General features: G+C 29.3%; 1 protein-coding gene across 1 annotated transcript in view; it reads right to left on the bottom strand.

Annotated features, from left to right (window-relative positions):
- Positions 1-14,898: 14,898 nt before the first annotated feature.
- Positions 14,899-16,229, bottom strand: part of LOC107454686 (regulatory particle non-ATPase 5) — a 17,180-nt gene continuing 15,849 nt past the window's right edge. The window contains exons 9-10 of the mRNA XM_016071961.3: positions 15,578-15,655; positions 14,899-15,499 (exon numbers count right to left, since the gene is read on the bottom strand). Coding sequence (XP_015927447.1) covers positions 15,278-15,499; positions 15,578-15,655 — 300 coding nt within the window. The 3' untranslated portion in view covers positions 14,899-15,277. The remainder of the gene's footprint in view (positions 15,500-15,577; positions 15,656-16,229) is intronic.

The following is a 16,229-nucleotide window of genomic DNA, read 5'->3' as shown; positions in this document are numbered from 1 at the left end:
TTTTAATTTCAAACTTTTTATGGATTTGCACGAAAAAGAAATTTTATCTATTGATTTTAATTTTTAGTTTATTATTTTTATTTATTTAAATTACCAGTGATTTAAAATTGTTTAACTCTATAGAAACGCGTTTTAAAAGCACAAACATAAACAAAGCAAACACGGGGTTTCAGATAGCTTTGTGATCTTTGAGCTGGTAAAAAATAATTGAATGTGCAGTATAAGTTGAAATAGAACAGTCTACAGTTTTATTTGTAACAATGGCTAATGCTGAAGTCATGCGAGAAAATCATTTTCCGAACATTAGACTTAGAGATCTAAACTTAGAAATTTGACTGGGCTTTGTTTGACAAGGTCGGGCATAAACATAATTTCAGTAAAAAATGCACTAGGTAAAAATGTATTTAGTAAAAAATTTATTAAGACAAAAATGTTTTTTTAGTGAGTTCAAAAAGAAAATTGAAAAACATAATAACAAAATCCAACATTTTTTATTTAAAATCTATTAAATCAATGCATAAAACTCGAAAATGAATGAAAATAACTTGCTAATTAATATTTTTTATTCATTTTGCAAAATAATTGCATTTCGAAAGTGGTGTCACTGAATCTGCTGCGAGAATTTCTCCACGGGAGGTCAAGGTATTTAAACTCACGAAGTTAGCTGTGAATGCTTATATATTGCACATTAATTTTATAAATTAAAAAAACATAAGCATTTTTTTTTTAAATTTAATTTTTTTTTAAATTTTTTTTTAGAAAGATTTCTGANAGTAACGATTTCATTCGATATTTCCGTTACAAATACTTGTACTTTTTCCCTAAAAAAGTAACGAAAGTACAAGTAAAAGTACTAAATTTAAAAAGTAACGAAGTACAAGTAAAAGTACGTACTTTTTACTTGTACCGGCGGTACAAGTAAAGCCATATATGATCGGGAAGTACTGCCATATATGATCGGGAGGCACGCACACGTCACACCCCGTAACTGCCTATAATATAAACATATAAATTTCAAACTCCGCTCAAAATTAGAGTTTAATATATCAAACAATTGTAGAGAAGGTTTTTTTTATAGACCAATTAGTGGGCCCACAATAGGCCAAAATAAGTTTTTTTTACTAACCGGGAGGAGGTGTTTTAAGCCAAATATTCGCAGGGTTGGCATGTGAAGTGTGGCGCAGTTGGTAAAGCTGTGTGGTAAGTTAGATTTGTAGTCCCGGAGGTCCTGGGTACGAAACCCTGCGAGGGTCGACTTTCAAACTTTTTTAATATTATTTTTTTTAATATATTTTTCAGTATTTCAAAGTGAATAATGTGTTCTGTATTTAAAAATATCTATTTTTTCTTTGGCAAATAGCGAATAATTGCTAATAAACGGAAAAATTTCGGCTAATTTTTGCTTATTTAGTTTATTTTATTTTATACTTTTTTTTAAACTTCTTTTTTAATATTTTAAAGCAAATAAAGTGTTCTATGTATGAAAAGAATTATTTTTCTTTGTTAAAGAGCGAATAATGACTGAAAAAGGGACAAAAGTCGTATCAGGAGGCACTCACACATCACACCCCGTAACTCCCTATAATATTAACCTATAAATTTCAATCTTCGCCCAAAATTAGAGTTTAATGTGTCGAACAATTAAACCGAAGGATTTTTTTATAGACCTATTAGTGGGCCAAATTCGATAATAGTTGGAATAGCTTGACTTCCTATTAAAATAATTTCTGACCGAAGTCCCACTTTTTTTTCTCATGATAAATCAAATATGTTATTATTGATGTAGACTGTATTTGTTAGGTACAGATATTTTCGGTTTTAAATCTAAGAAACCTTGGTGTGAAAGCGGATACAAATAATTTGATACATTGAAACAGATTTCATTGCTTATGACACTTATACAGGCGTCTGAACTTCAGGATGGGGAAGGGAAAAAAAAAAGAAACTACTACGACGATTCTTTCTAACGTTACGGTTTTCAATATATCGAAAATTACGAAAAAAATCTATTTCATTATGCAGCTACCTTCATTTCGAATTTCCTTGCCATACTCCTATAAGTGTAGACCATTTTCTGAACTACGGAAGGTATCTGGTACATTCAATTATTTTCTGTAGTGTTTTGTTACAGGAAAATTTTTTCAACGTACTTTAAAAAATATGGCAACTATGTTGATGGAAATTAATAATAATTGGCAATCGTAATAAAACAATTCCTTTCTTTTACAGTGTAAGGAGAGCAATGATTAGAAAAAGTATATGAATATAAAAATATTATACATATGCAAGGAGTTATTTATAATCTATTTTCAGAAACCTTGTTAAAATTGAAGCAAAAAAAGAAGACAAATTAGAATGTATAAACTTTATCGAACTCTAACGAAACAATACTCAGGAAGGTAAGACTGAAAGCATCAAAACCAGTTTTATTGCTAGAGGAAACTGCTACTATTATTAACACCTAGAAACTACACTCTTCTTTTGTGCTTACAGTTCACTTGTTCCGAAAACCCTTTTATTTTAACAAATCATCGTACTCAAGTGTTGACATTACAAATAGATAGTGATTTTAATCTGGGATGGTTGTTCCTACAAGTCTTTGATTTTTTAGTAATTTATTATTATATTATTTTAAAGCGTGGCATAATAAATAATTTTTTTCTTTTAAATGCAAAAGACTCGCGTAACAGTTTTGTTTGCTTTTTTTCATCTACAAAATAAAAGTATCTATACCTGAGTGCAGAAAAGTTTAAAAAATTATTAATAATTTAAAGGGAATTAATTGTACTTAATTTTGAAATGATGTATTAAAATATATTTTTCACCACTATTTTTTAAGACCCAGCAGATAATAGAATTGAGATAGCTCTCATGTCAAAACATCATCTTCAAACTCGTTGTTACAAGTATTTTTGAAGAATCTAATTCAAAAGCTAGAGAAAGTATATAATTTTGTTAGCTTGGACCTCTCGAACCAGTTGTACATAATATAGATTTCTTTCTTTAACTTGTTTTTTATTTTGCTCGTAAACTTACAAATGTTTACATTTGAAAGTATACAGGCTTGGACTGGGATTTAAAATCGGCCCGGGCATTTTAGGGATACCGGCCCTCTACTTCACATAAACACTGCGTGAGGCGAAGCGTACGCGGCTCCCAATGTATCATTTTTTACTTATAAATTCTCAAGAACGTAAGTTAAATTATCGAAGTAAGAAAGTCGACAAAAATTGCTTAAAAATCCTTTATAAAATATATTTCAGTTTAAAATACATGGTTCTAATGAGGAAACATAGGTTGATAAAATCAAAAAGGTGAAAGATGAAGAGTAAATAAAAATATTTATTATACTACACATACATGAATGATTTATATAAAAAAGTTTTTAAAAACAGATGTAATGCTTCTTCAAAAGTCATTAAATTAAAATTTAATTTAATGACTTTTGAAGAAGCTCACTATTTTCTGCCACTTTATCGATTATGTCGTCGCTATCTAATTTCATTAATAGATCTTTTTCTATTGCCATTACCATGAGAGCATTTAAATTATCCGAAGATAAAGTACTCCTCATTCGATTTTTAATTACTTTTAATGTGGAGAATGATCTTTCACAAGCCTTCTGACTTATTGACAATGTTAGTAAAAATTTTAATGCTAGACTAATTAAATTGTAAGAATTGGTTAATAAATTGAATCTCTGTAATATCTTGTAGCAACAAATAACACAATTTTTGCACGCACTGCATGTCTCACATTTTAGACTTCTTCTTTTGTTTCCAAAGTAAAGTCGTTATTATCTTCATTTGAATGATCTTCTCTGATTATTTTATAATCTTCTAAGTCTGAATTTTTCAGTTTTTCCCAATGTAAAGCTAAATTTCTTAGTTCAATCCGCAAATTTTCACCTATAGCTGTTTCGTCAAATTTTAGAAAGAGTTTGCTTAACTCATTTAGTTCGCCAGATTGAAGCTTGTTAAGACGTATTTCAGGGAAACGTTTCGGATCTAGATAGGAAAAAATCGGCGTACAATTTTCCATTTGCCGGAAACCGGTGTTCCATTGACGATACAACTGTGCTGAAAATAATGTGATGGACGTTTATCTTAAATGCAGTGGTTTCATCATCAAAAACTGTTTCATTCGACGCTGTCTCACCCGGCATCAATTTTCTTTTCTTCAATCTTTTTCGTGGAAACTTTGTTTAAATTTCTATTTCAGTTTCAGTTTCTTTAAATTCCTTATTTGTGCGAATAATAAAATCATCTGTAACTTTTTGTACACCTTCAAAATCTCTCACTATTTTTTTAAGTTCTGAACACGTTTGTGATACCATTCCAAAAGCTTTTAAGATGTCTTAACCGAAAGTTTGAAAACATTGAGAGAGCTGTGTAGTTAATTCAAATATTCTTGAGAACATTTCGGCGGTGATTACTGTTTCATATTTGCAAAATGATTCTAAAAATATTTTTGCCTTTGCACGGATATCTGGCTTGAAATTTGAATTTTGTTGTATAGTTTCTAAACTTGTAATCAATGTGACATATAACGGTTTTATAGTTGAATCTGAGTTTGAAAATGAACCAAAAATTTTCTTTAATGCAGAATCTTTGGACCACCAACGTATGTATTAGTCAATTTGCTATACAAACAAATATCAACTTGATTACTATTTTTACTAGAAGACAATGAAGTATATAGTGTATTCAAATAGGTATGTTATTGAATTCTGAGGTTAAACCAGTTTTTACTTTTAATGTTTTAGTACGGTACAAATTCGACAATAGGCCCCTATAAGCCCTTCGTCATTATAGACCCCCTTTAAAAATCCTTCGACCGGTTGGGGGTCGATACCGATCCTGTAGGAAACCCCTGGAACTTAATACCTATATAATATATATAGAAATAAAAATAGGCACTTACCAAATGGAATTTAAAAAAAACACACAAAAACAAATAATACATTATATTAAAAGTCTAGTGAAGAGTCACACACTGTAGAAAATTCAACTGGATAAAATAAAAGTTCACGTTTGTGCAATACTGGAAATAATAAAGAAAGAGAATCCTACACAGTTTTGTCATAATGTCTTATACCTTCATTAAAACACATTTGTGCTTTTCTTCCCATGTTTTATAAAAATTGAAGCGATTTTGATAATTTAAGTCAACTTTTTTTTGGTAAAACTGATAAATTGAAGTAAATAATCAGAATTTTTTCGTATCTATTATCTTGAGAACAGTAAGAGATATAAAAAAAAATTTCAAGTAAAAGTTACTTTTTTTCGAAAACCCTCTCCATGATGCCAAATAAGATATAGGTTTCCATTTAAATAATCAAAATTGTGTTAAAATTCCGGTACTTCCGGGAATTTACAATATCACTATTGAATTCCTTGGGGTCGATTTAGTTATTAGATTTTTTATTTCAAATCGATTATTTGCTCCATTCTCGAAAAAAATGGATGCCAGGCATGGTCTGAATCACCCTGTACATTAAAACAATATTATTACTACATATATCATATATGTTATTTAATATTAATATTAGCGCAATATTATTTGAAATGCATGCAATGCACTGTGGGCCAGAAGACCATGATCTTTGGCCAAAAGTGAAAATTAAATTTTCAACTAAAATATGTGTAGGCAGTTTTAATATAGCCCAAATTAAGTATTTAAAACCATTCCAAACATGATATTTACTTTTTGGACCAATGAGAGTATAATGTGATGAAAAATATATAAATTTTTTTTTTTTAAATATAACTTTTACGTTTTTATTTCAGAAATATATATAGGAATTTCAGCTTACTGTTTCATATTTATCAGAGTAATTAGTCTGAAATTATAATATACAATTTTTCAATTTGTTGGATTAGTTAATACTCTTGACAAACTTATAGTTTATATCTTATCATTTGACAATGTTTGAATGACTTTCAAAACTTATTTCCAAAAAGTTCCACGAGGTAACTAGCTAAACTTTTTTTTGTTGTCTTCTTTGATGTTTCTTCTTTCGAAAAAACCTGCCCTATTTTACCTGTATTGCAAAGGTAAACTAAATATACCGAAAAACAAAAAATATGCTTTTTTTCTTCATGTTTTCGCGTTATTTTGTAATATTACTTCGGAAATATAATTTCCTTTTCATTTTTAATATAAAATTACTATATTTAATTATTTAAACGTACTATATTATTTTTCTTATTTTTGCTCGCCATATTTCAGCCGCCATTTTTTGGGGGGTATTTTTAGTGTATTTCAAAATCTCATCTATCAATTCAATGTACCTGCACATAAAACCCCCCAAATTTTATCGAAATAATAATTTTGGCCACGAAACCTTGGATGCTGGCCCACTGTGCAATGTATTAAAAAAAAATTTGCGCTGCTGGCTCGGCCCACCGGGCATTGGCTCGGTCTGCCTATTGGCCAGTCCGGGCCTGAAAGTATATGCTACCTTTTATTAATTTACTAAAGTACACCCTGTGATGGTTTAAAATTGCAGATGTCTTCCATAATATGCTTGTTATTTGATTTTTGTCAATTGTAATTAAATGGTAACTATATGGTTGTTCTGTTTGAAAGATTTTAAAACAAAATTCTTGTCTTAGAATTGCAGCACTAATTTTGTGTTAAAATGATAAAGATAGCTTTAACTGATCATGTTTTCATACTGTTATTATAGCAAAAAAAAAAATGGAAATCTAGTATAACAGTTTATAACTGATAACATGTAAAAAAAATAGAGCATAGCATTGTTATTACTTATTGTTTTATAAAATATGCGGAGCACACATTTGAGAAATAACACTATTTCGCTTTTATACTTTATTTAAATTTGGATTTGTTTAGACATTGCAAAAATATTAATTTCACATCATGTTTTATTTTCATTTAATCCTTAAAAAATAAATACTGTGTTATTCTAAAGTTGCTTAAATTTTTTTAAATAAAAATTTTTATACATATTAAAATGCATTGAATTTTGAAAGTTTATAATTTAATTTTTCATTTGTATTTTTTTAGAGTATAAAACTTAATGCTAAGAATGTTTGTTTTTAAATTTCTTTTTTATCAAATTTATGATAATTATTCTTAAAATTTTATATAATAATGTTCATTAAAATCTAACAGATTAAATGGCTTGGTCATATCAATAGATAACCTTTTAAAAACTAGAAGAAAAAGAGGCTGACACGTAGATAATGTGGTAAAGTGTCTTATATCTCAAAATTCAATAACGTAACACGCTATTTCTGTCAAAATTTAAATCAGAGAGCAATTAATTGGTTCCAATAATCCAATCTGCAAGCACTGTGCAGGTCCCCACCATACTCAGAATCAGGGTTACAAGAAAGCCCACCTACCGGGTTAAGCCAACTCTGAAAAACCCAGTAAAACCTTACTTAAAGTGGGTTTTATTGAATTTTTCTAAAAGTGATTTCTTTTTTTATCCCTCTGTTATATTAAAGAGCTATTCTATTGAAATATTTAGGTAGTCTAGCCTGAAAAAATGAACCTATGATGAAAAAACTGTGTTTGGAGACAGGAGAGTCACCTTGATGGCTAGATCTGACTGTATGGCCATTGATGACTCACAAGGGNCACTTTATGCTATATATTTAACTTCTTTTTCAATATTTTAAAGCGAATATAGTGTTCTATATATGAAAAGAATTAATTTTCTTTGTTAAAGAGCGAAAAATGACTGAAAAAGGGACGAAAGTCGTATCAGGAGGCACGCACACATCACACCCCGTAACCCCCTATAACAGGGATGGCGAACCAAAGGCACGCGTGCCATTTATGGCACGTGACACAATATTTTGGGCTCACCACCGATCACAATTGTTATTACACTATGAATTATTATTACACTATGAAGCATATGTAACAATTAAGAAAAAATTCACAAAAAAATAATAATAAACAATTATTAATAAAAAAATTAACAATTAATGCTAAAAAAAACCTAAATAGCCCTAAAAAAACAAGCTAATAATAAATAACTAGTAACTCTAGCTTAACTAACTCTAAGCTAACTAACTCTAGCTTAAACTAACATCTCACAACCTATTATAAGTTATTTGTCATCTTATCTGCAACAACGGAAGTCAAACTGATGTTACTTTAAGTTGAATTACGCGTATAACTGAGACATTACAAAATGTATATTTTTTTCAAAGTAAATAAAGAGTTTTGAGTTGACAGTATTTAGTATTATTATTTTCCAAAATTATTGGTCGGCACGTCTATGACCTCATTAAACAATTTTTTTGAAAAAATGGCACGTTGGTGCATAAAGGTTCGCCACCCCTACCCTATAATATTAACCTATATATTTCAAACTCCGCCCAAAATCAGAGATTAATGTATCGTAGAATCTTACCGAAGGATTTTTTTAAAGGCCAATTAGTGGGCCCACAATGGGCCAAAATAAGTTTTGTTTACTTACCGGGAGGAGGTGTTTTAAGCCGAATATTCGCACGGAAGGCATGTGAAGCGTGGCGCAGTTAATAAAGCTGTGTGGCAAGCTAGATTTGTGGTCCCGGTGGCGCTGGGTTCGATACCCTGCGTCTGTCGTCTTTCGAAGTTTTTTAATATTATTTTTAATATATTTTTCAGTATTTTAAAGTGAATAATGTGTTCTGTATATAAAAATATCTATTTTTTCTTTGGGAAATAGCGAATAATATTTAATAAGCGGAAAAATTTCGGCTAATTTTTACTTTTTATTTCATACTATTTAAACTTCTTTTTCAATATTTTGAAGCGAATAAAGTGTTCTATTTATGAAAAGAATTATTTTTCTTTCTTAAAGAGCGAATAATAGCTGAAAAAGGGAGAGAAGTCGTATCAGGAAGCACGCAGAAATCACACCCCGTAAAGGGGCTGCACAATGTGGCCCTGTGTTCTGCTATGTATGTATATCTGAAATAAGTGTTCAGAATAGCTTAAAATGAGGAAATTCGCCTTCTAAAGAGCTTTTAAAATTCAAAGACATTTTTCAATGTTAACAAACGCAAGGCGCGATATCAGACCTTAATATTGACCCATAATATTTTAATTGGACCACGTATTATATTACCGGTAATAGTGTAGCCTACCAGAGGAAATAATTATAGACCCCAAAGGGGGTATACAACTTGACCCTAAAGTTTACTATGTATATCTAAATTAGAGTTGCGTAAAGCTTTAAAATGAGGAAATTCGTCTTCTAAAAGCCTTTAAAACTAGGTTATTTTTTAATATTAACACAAGGCCCTATATCAGACCTTAATATTGACCACTTATATTTTAATTAGACCACGTATTATATGTACTTTTTGGACCAACGAGAGTATAATGTATTGAACAATATATAACATTTTTTTTTTTTTTAAATGTAATTTTTACATTTTTATTTCAGAAATATATATAGGAATTTCACCTTACTGTTTCATTTTTATCAGAGTAATTAGTCTGAAATTATACTACTATTTTTCAATTTGTTAATACTCTTGACAAACTTATAGTTTATATCTTATCATTTGACATTTTACAATGTTTGAATGACTTTCAAAACTTATTTCCAAAAAGTTCCACGAGGTAATTAGCTAAACGTTTTTTTGTTGTCTTCTTTGATGTTTCTTATTTCGAAAAAACCTGTCCTATTTTGCCTGTATTACAAAGGTAAACTAAATATACCGAAAAACAAAAAAAAATGTGTTTTCTTTCATGTTTTCGCATATTACTTCGGAAATATAATTTTTCTTTTCATTTTTAATATAAAATTACCATATTTTCATTGTTATATTTAATTATTTAAACGTACTATATTATTTTTCTTATTTTTGCTCGCCATATTTCAGCCGCCATTTTTTTTGGGGGGGGGGGGTATTTTTAGTGTATTTCAAAATCTCATCTATCAAGTTACACCTGCACATAAAAAACCCCAAATTTTATCGAAATAATAATTTTGGCCACGAAACCGTGGATGCTGGCCCACTGTGCAATGTATTAAAAATTTTTTTGCGCTGCTGGCTCGGCCCACCGGGCATTTGTCCGGTCTGCCTATTGGCCAGTCTGGGCCTGAAAGTATATGCTACCTTTTATTAATTTACTAAAGTACACCCTGTGATGGTTTAAAATTGCAGATGTCTTTCATAAAATGCTTGTTATTTGATTTTTGTCAATTGTAATTAAATGGTAACTATATGGTTGTTCTGTTTGAAAGATTTTAAAACAAAATTCTTGTCTTAGAATTGCAGCACTAATTTTGTGTTAAAATGATAAAGATAGCTTTAACTGATCATGTTTTCATACTGTTATTATAGCAAAAAAAAAAAATGGAAATCTAGTATAACAGTTTATAACTGATAACATGTAAAAAAAATAGAGCATAGCATTGTTATTACTTATTGTTTTATAAAATATGCGGAGCACACATTTGAGAAATAACACTATTTCTCTTTTATACTTTATTTAAATTTGGATTTGTTTAGACATTGCAAAAATATTAATTTCACATCATGTTTTATTTTCATTTAATCCTTAAAAAATAAATACTGTGTTATTCTAAAGTTGCTTAAATTTTTTTAAATAAAATTTTTTATACATATTAAAATGCATTGAATTTTAAAAGTTTATAATTTAATTTTTCATTTGTATTTTTTTAGAGTATAAAACTTAATGCTAAGAATGTTTGTTTTTAAATTTCTTTTTTAGCAAATTTATGATAATTATTCATAAAATTTTACATAATTAAAGTTAAAGAATGAAGTTTATTAAAATCTAACAGATTAAATGGCTTGGTCATATCAATAGATAACCTTTTAAAAACTATCTTTTTATAAGCTAGAAGAAAAAGTGGCTGACACGTAGATAATGTGGTAAAGTGTCTTATATCTCAAAATTCAATAACGTAACACGCTATAATAACTGTCAAAATTTAAATCAGAGCGCAATTAACTGTACCAACAATCCAATCTGCAAGCACTGTGCAGGTCCCCATCATACTCAGAATCAGGGTTGCAAGAAAGCACACCTACCGGGTTTTACTGGATTTTTCTTAAATTGATTTCTTTTTTATCCTCTGTTATATTAAAGAGCTATTCTATTGAAATATTTAGGTAGCCTAGCCTGAAAAAATGAACCTATGATGAAAAAACTGTGTTTAGAGACAGGAGAGTCACCTTGATGAGTCAGTGCCTTTGATTAGCTTTTTATGCAAAAAATTTTTTTTTCTGAAATATTTTATCAGATTAAAATATAAATAAAAAGTAATCCTGTGCTACAATAAGTTTCAAATGGGTGATGTATGCGAGTAGATATAACATTATGATGTCACAAAAAACCTTATTGACTTATGCACCAATTTATTTGTATTAATTACCGATATGTTAAGTTAATTCATAAAATTAAACCTAATTATTAATATTAAAATAAGCTTTTTTAAAATAAGGTACTTATCCCTGCCCTTTCTTTCAAAAAAAAAAAAAAAACATAAAAAACCCAGAAAAGCTCAATAAAACCTACCTGGGTTGGGTTTTTCGCAACCCAGCTCAGAATTGTAAAATATGGATACTAGTTTCTGCTATAATTGTCATTATGTAAACAAATGGAATAGTCATAACTGAGACTGGACACCAATTGACATAACTCATTAGGCAAACGATCACTTTTGCCCAACATACCATCAAGTACGACTATTGGCCATAATTTTAAATTAATTTCGATTTTTTTAATTAACTATTACTTTAATTCTCAATCAATTCTTCTAAATCAGTGTTCCCCAACCTTTTTATCACTGCGGACCTGTCAACGTTTGATAATTTTACCGCGGCCCGTAGGAGGGGTGGAGACGTTGATTGTTTATATTTTAGATTATTTTGATTTATTAATTTTAATTTAATTGTATTTAAACATGCCTTCAAAATAAAATACAATTACCCCAAAAAATAAATATAAAGTGATTTAATATTTTAATTTACTAGAACAATAAATTAATGGGAACCCTGAGCTTGTTTCTTTGCAATGAGATGGTTCCATCTGGGAGTATTCGTTTTAAAACGTTAAAAAATTTATGTCACTACCTTCGGGAGCCCTTTTTTTTTAAATAAATAAAATAATGGAACACAGATATTTTTGATTTTTGGTATAAACCTAGGAATTTAAATTCAGTTTCAATGAAATGTGCGGCCCGGTACCATTTGATCCACGGACCGGTACCGGTCCGCGGACCGGGGGTTGGGGAACACTGATGTAACAGATTTGTTTAGCAATTATTAGACTGTTTTTTATAATTAAAAAATACCAAAATATCTTTTTACTCGTAATAATAGCATCAGAAAAAATATGTATTAAAAGGACACCGGTGTCCATTTGCGTCAAAAAGTCAATACCGAAATAATTTTANCTGCTTATATAACATTATGATGTCACAAAAAACCTTATTGACTTATGCACCAATTTATTTGTATTAATTACAATTTAGTTACCTATGTGTTAATTCATAAAATTAAACCTAATTATTAATATTAAAATAAGCTTTTTTAAAATAAGGTACTTATCCCTGCCCTCTCTTTCAAAAAAAAAAAAATAAATAAAAAAGACAAAAAACCCAGAAAAGTTTAATAAAACCTACCTGGGTGGATTTTTCTGGAAAAACCTGGGTTTTTCGCAACCCAGCTCAGAATTGTAAAATATGGATTCTAGTGTCTGCTATAACTGTCACTATGTAAACAAATGGAATAGTCATAACAGAGACTGGACACCAATTGACATTACTCATTAGGCAAACGATCACTTTTGCCCAACATACCATCAAGTACGACTATTGGCCGTAATTTTAAATTAATTTCGATTTTTTTTAATTAACTATTACTTTAATTCTCAATCAATTCTTCTAAATTACTCTGACTAGTTTTTAATATACTATCCCATTCTTTTTTTTTTAAAACTTTAAGTTATTCTTCATTACTTAACTTTGCCAACTATTTAAATCACTTTCACATTATTTAATTAATCATAAACCAGTCACTGGCTTATACTATTCCACAACTAATAAAGTTATTCATCTTATAACAATAAGTTCATAATTGATAATTAAGATTTAATATCCACATTAGTCAGCAATTGTTAATAATTCCTTCTAATTAATATTCTGGCCCAACCATATTCAATTAACAATAGGCTCAATCACTTTAATACAAGGTATAACAGCCAGCAATTTTAATTTATAAATTCAATAATATTACTTCTACAAGTCATAACTGCTATCAAAAATAACGAATGCTATCATATTTTCACGAATGAACAACAATCGTGATTAAATATAATCTAGTTAACTAACTCAGCTATAGCACTAATAGTCTCAACTAATTTTATTTCAATAATTATCAAAGGTATATAATATTTCTCAACATATTTTGTTGTTTGACAATTTCTAAATCAAGAACATCCAGTTCTGTTGCAGCAGTTTTCTTCAATTTAGATTTTCTTAATTTCAAATCATCTTTTCTTTTATTTGTTTTCTAGAAATTTCAGCTTTCTTATTCTCTTCGTTTTTCTTTTTTTTTTGGCTTTTAATGCATGTCTCAATCTTGTTCTAGATCTAGATCCTTTTACAGCATCTAGCATTTTTTTATTAATGTCTATGCTTTTTATTCCATTTATAAATGAAACATTATCATACACATGCCTTTGTGAAAAAATAGTCTTCATTGAGGTTTTCAACCAATAAGCTTTTATTGACTGAAAACCCCCTTTCGACTGTTACGTTACCATGAGAGAGAATAAGAACAATTTTCATAAAATCCTACAAATTTTGAAATTTTTTTTCTCCATGCAAATATTTCGAATTATTTTTTATCTAATCTCTGTTGCAGTGGATTAAACTCTAAGAAACTCTTTTGCTCTTCTTTTTTCTTGGCAGCATCACAAAACAGTAAAAATTCCTTTTTTGCTTTTTCTGCTGTTGTTTCAGCTATCCAGTTATTAACATGGAGAATTTCCAGACAGGTATCCATCCTTTGTTGTGCAATGGATGGATGTTGAATGATCAATTCTGGAATTAAACTTGAAATGCCACGTGTCATACTATACAACAATGGACTTTTTTTTCTTTTCACCGTCGTCAAAAGGAATTTTCGACATTCTAACTTGAAATATCCCTTTTCTTTCTCACTAATTTTAATCATGTTCAGATATTTACTTGCTGCAAAAACTATATTCACATTATTAACACTTAATAGATTGTCACTGCTTGTTAAGTCAATACTTGCTATTTTTTTTTTGCAGTTGTAGCATTGTCTATAACCGACTTTTTTACACAACCTGCAAAAGATTTTGTGTTACTTCCAATATGCTGGAATATAAATATGGACTGAGAGGTTTGAAAATTTAAAATAAAAGTTAAAATTCTTCAAAAATTAGCTTAAAGAATGCTAATTTTGGTAGCATTATTGGATCCTTAACACAGTCTTCGACATTTTTAGTTGAGATTCCGGCTGGCTGAGAATTTTTTTCCTCTTCTATGCACCTTTTAAGACAAATGTTCCATGTGCAAGAAAGAGGAAATTTTCTCAACTGTTGTCTGTAAACCAGTTATTCACACAAAGAGCAATAAACGTAGCAATCCTATCAAAAATTCCTTATCATTGGATAAACAGGAGGAAAATTGCTAACAGGACAGGCTCTACCAGGGAAAGAGGAATGTTATTATGAGGAAATTACATATTTTGTTATTGAATTTTTCCTTGAAACTTTATTTTTGCCTGTCAGTCTTTGAATGAATATCCTGACTCTTGCAGGTTTTCCTGACCGTGTAGGAACCCTGTAAGAGGATGTGTCAGCATGGTCAGTACTAGAACAGCGATACTATGACATTACTAAAAATAAAATTCAAAGCAATTTACAATTGAAAATTTTTATTATCAACAAAAAAACTTTACTGATAATTATAAGTGATACAAATTTAATATTAATAAGTACATACTATTATGACATAAACATATGATATTTTTGAACTTAAATAAATGTATTATGTACTATCAAATACATATATAACAGTACCCTTTAAAGAGAAAAACAACTAATAAAGAGTGAAAAATGTTTTGTCAAGAAAAGAGAAAACATTTCATTTATGATAAACCATTCAAAACAAAATTTAAGAAGCATAAAGTAAATATAGTTTGAAGTGAACATTTTGTAGATTTCGTCCACAGATTAAAGAGTCAAAATTGCAATCTGATAAATATATTCACCACGTATTCTCATCTCAGAATCTAACTTAAGCTTCGGAAAGTAAGTGTTTATGAACCATCTCTTCTTTATTTATTAGGTGGGTAGTTTTGCTCAGGAGTTGCATTAAGCTATTCAAGTCATGAGACCAATCATTCAGAACTTCATTGGGGTCTTTTAACTGAGAAAATGAAATGACACCTGCTAATCTGTCCACTTTGGCCCACACTGTTTTGTTTACCACCAAGTTTGAAAGAATCTCTTCTGTTTCCTAAAACATAATTGGAAATAAATTTATAAAAGAAGATTAGTCTGAGAATTAAAGGTTTAAAAAATAGAAAATACTAACTGCTTCATTCAAGTCCAGTAGCTCAGCCATACGTTTCAGAGTAATTCGAGTATAATATTTTGCCATAATTCGTATATTCTATAAAAAATAATGAAACATTACCTCATAATCTGAAAATAAATCATAAAAGGCAAACACTACAAATTGCGACTCAAAAAGAAAATTGTTCAATCTACGCACCAGATAACTATATCTTTATATTTAAAAACAAGTTACATTGGTTATACAGGGATGAGATTGGCCAACAGGCAAAAAAGCTGAATTTCCATGTGAGTAAATTTTACGAGTGCACAATTGTTTAATAATAAATTCAAGACAATTTAAGATAATAAATAACTATGTGTTGACATAAAATCGTGTACCGTCATTCGGGGCTACTTTGTGCAAATTCGAATTTGGCATTTTTCAAGTGCTTCTATTCAGTATTATGTTTATTTCACGTTAAAAATGTGTGGAATTTGAAGATCGAAGTCTCTTCTATTACTACAAAATTTTTTCGAATCTTAAAACAATCTCAGAGTGTGTTTCGTTCATCCAATGTCAACAACTTTCCGAGGACTGCAGATGTCGAAAAAAGTGCGTGGAAACTTTAGCTGTGAAATGCAAAGACGTTGATAAAACAATTGTCGTAAGTGCAATTTTTTATTTATTT

This window comes from Parasteatoda tepidariorum, chromosome 7, assembly GCF_043381705.1.
Source record: "Parasteatoda tepidariorum isolate YZ-2023 chromosome 7, CAS_Ptep_4.0, whole genome shotgun sequence".
In the NCBI taxonomy this organism is placed as follows: Eukaryota; Metazoa; Arthropoda; class Arachnida; order Araneae; family Theridiidae; genus Parasteatoda; species Parasteatoda tepidariorum.
This window is presented reverse-complemented; position numbering and strand designations above follow the sequence as displayed.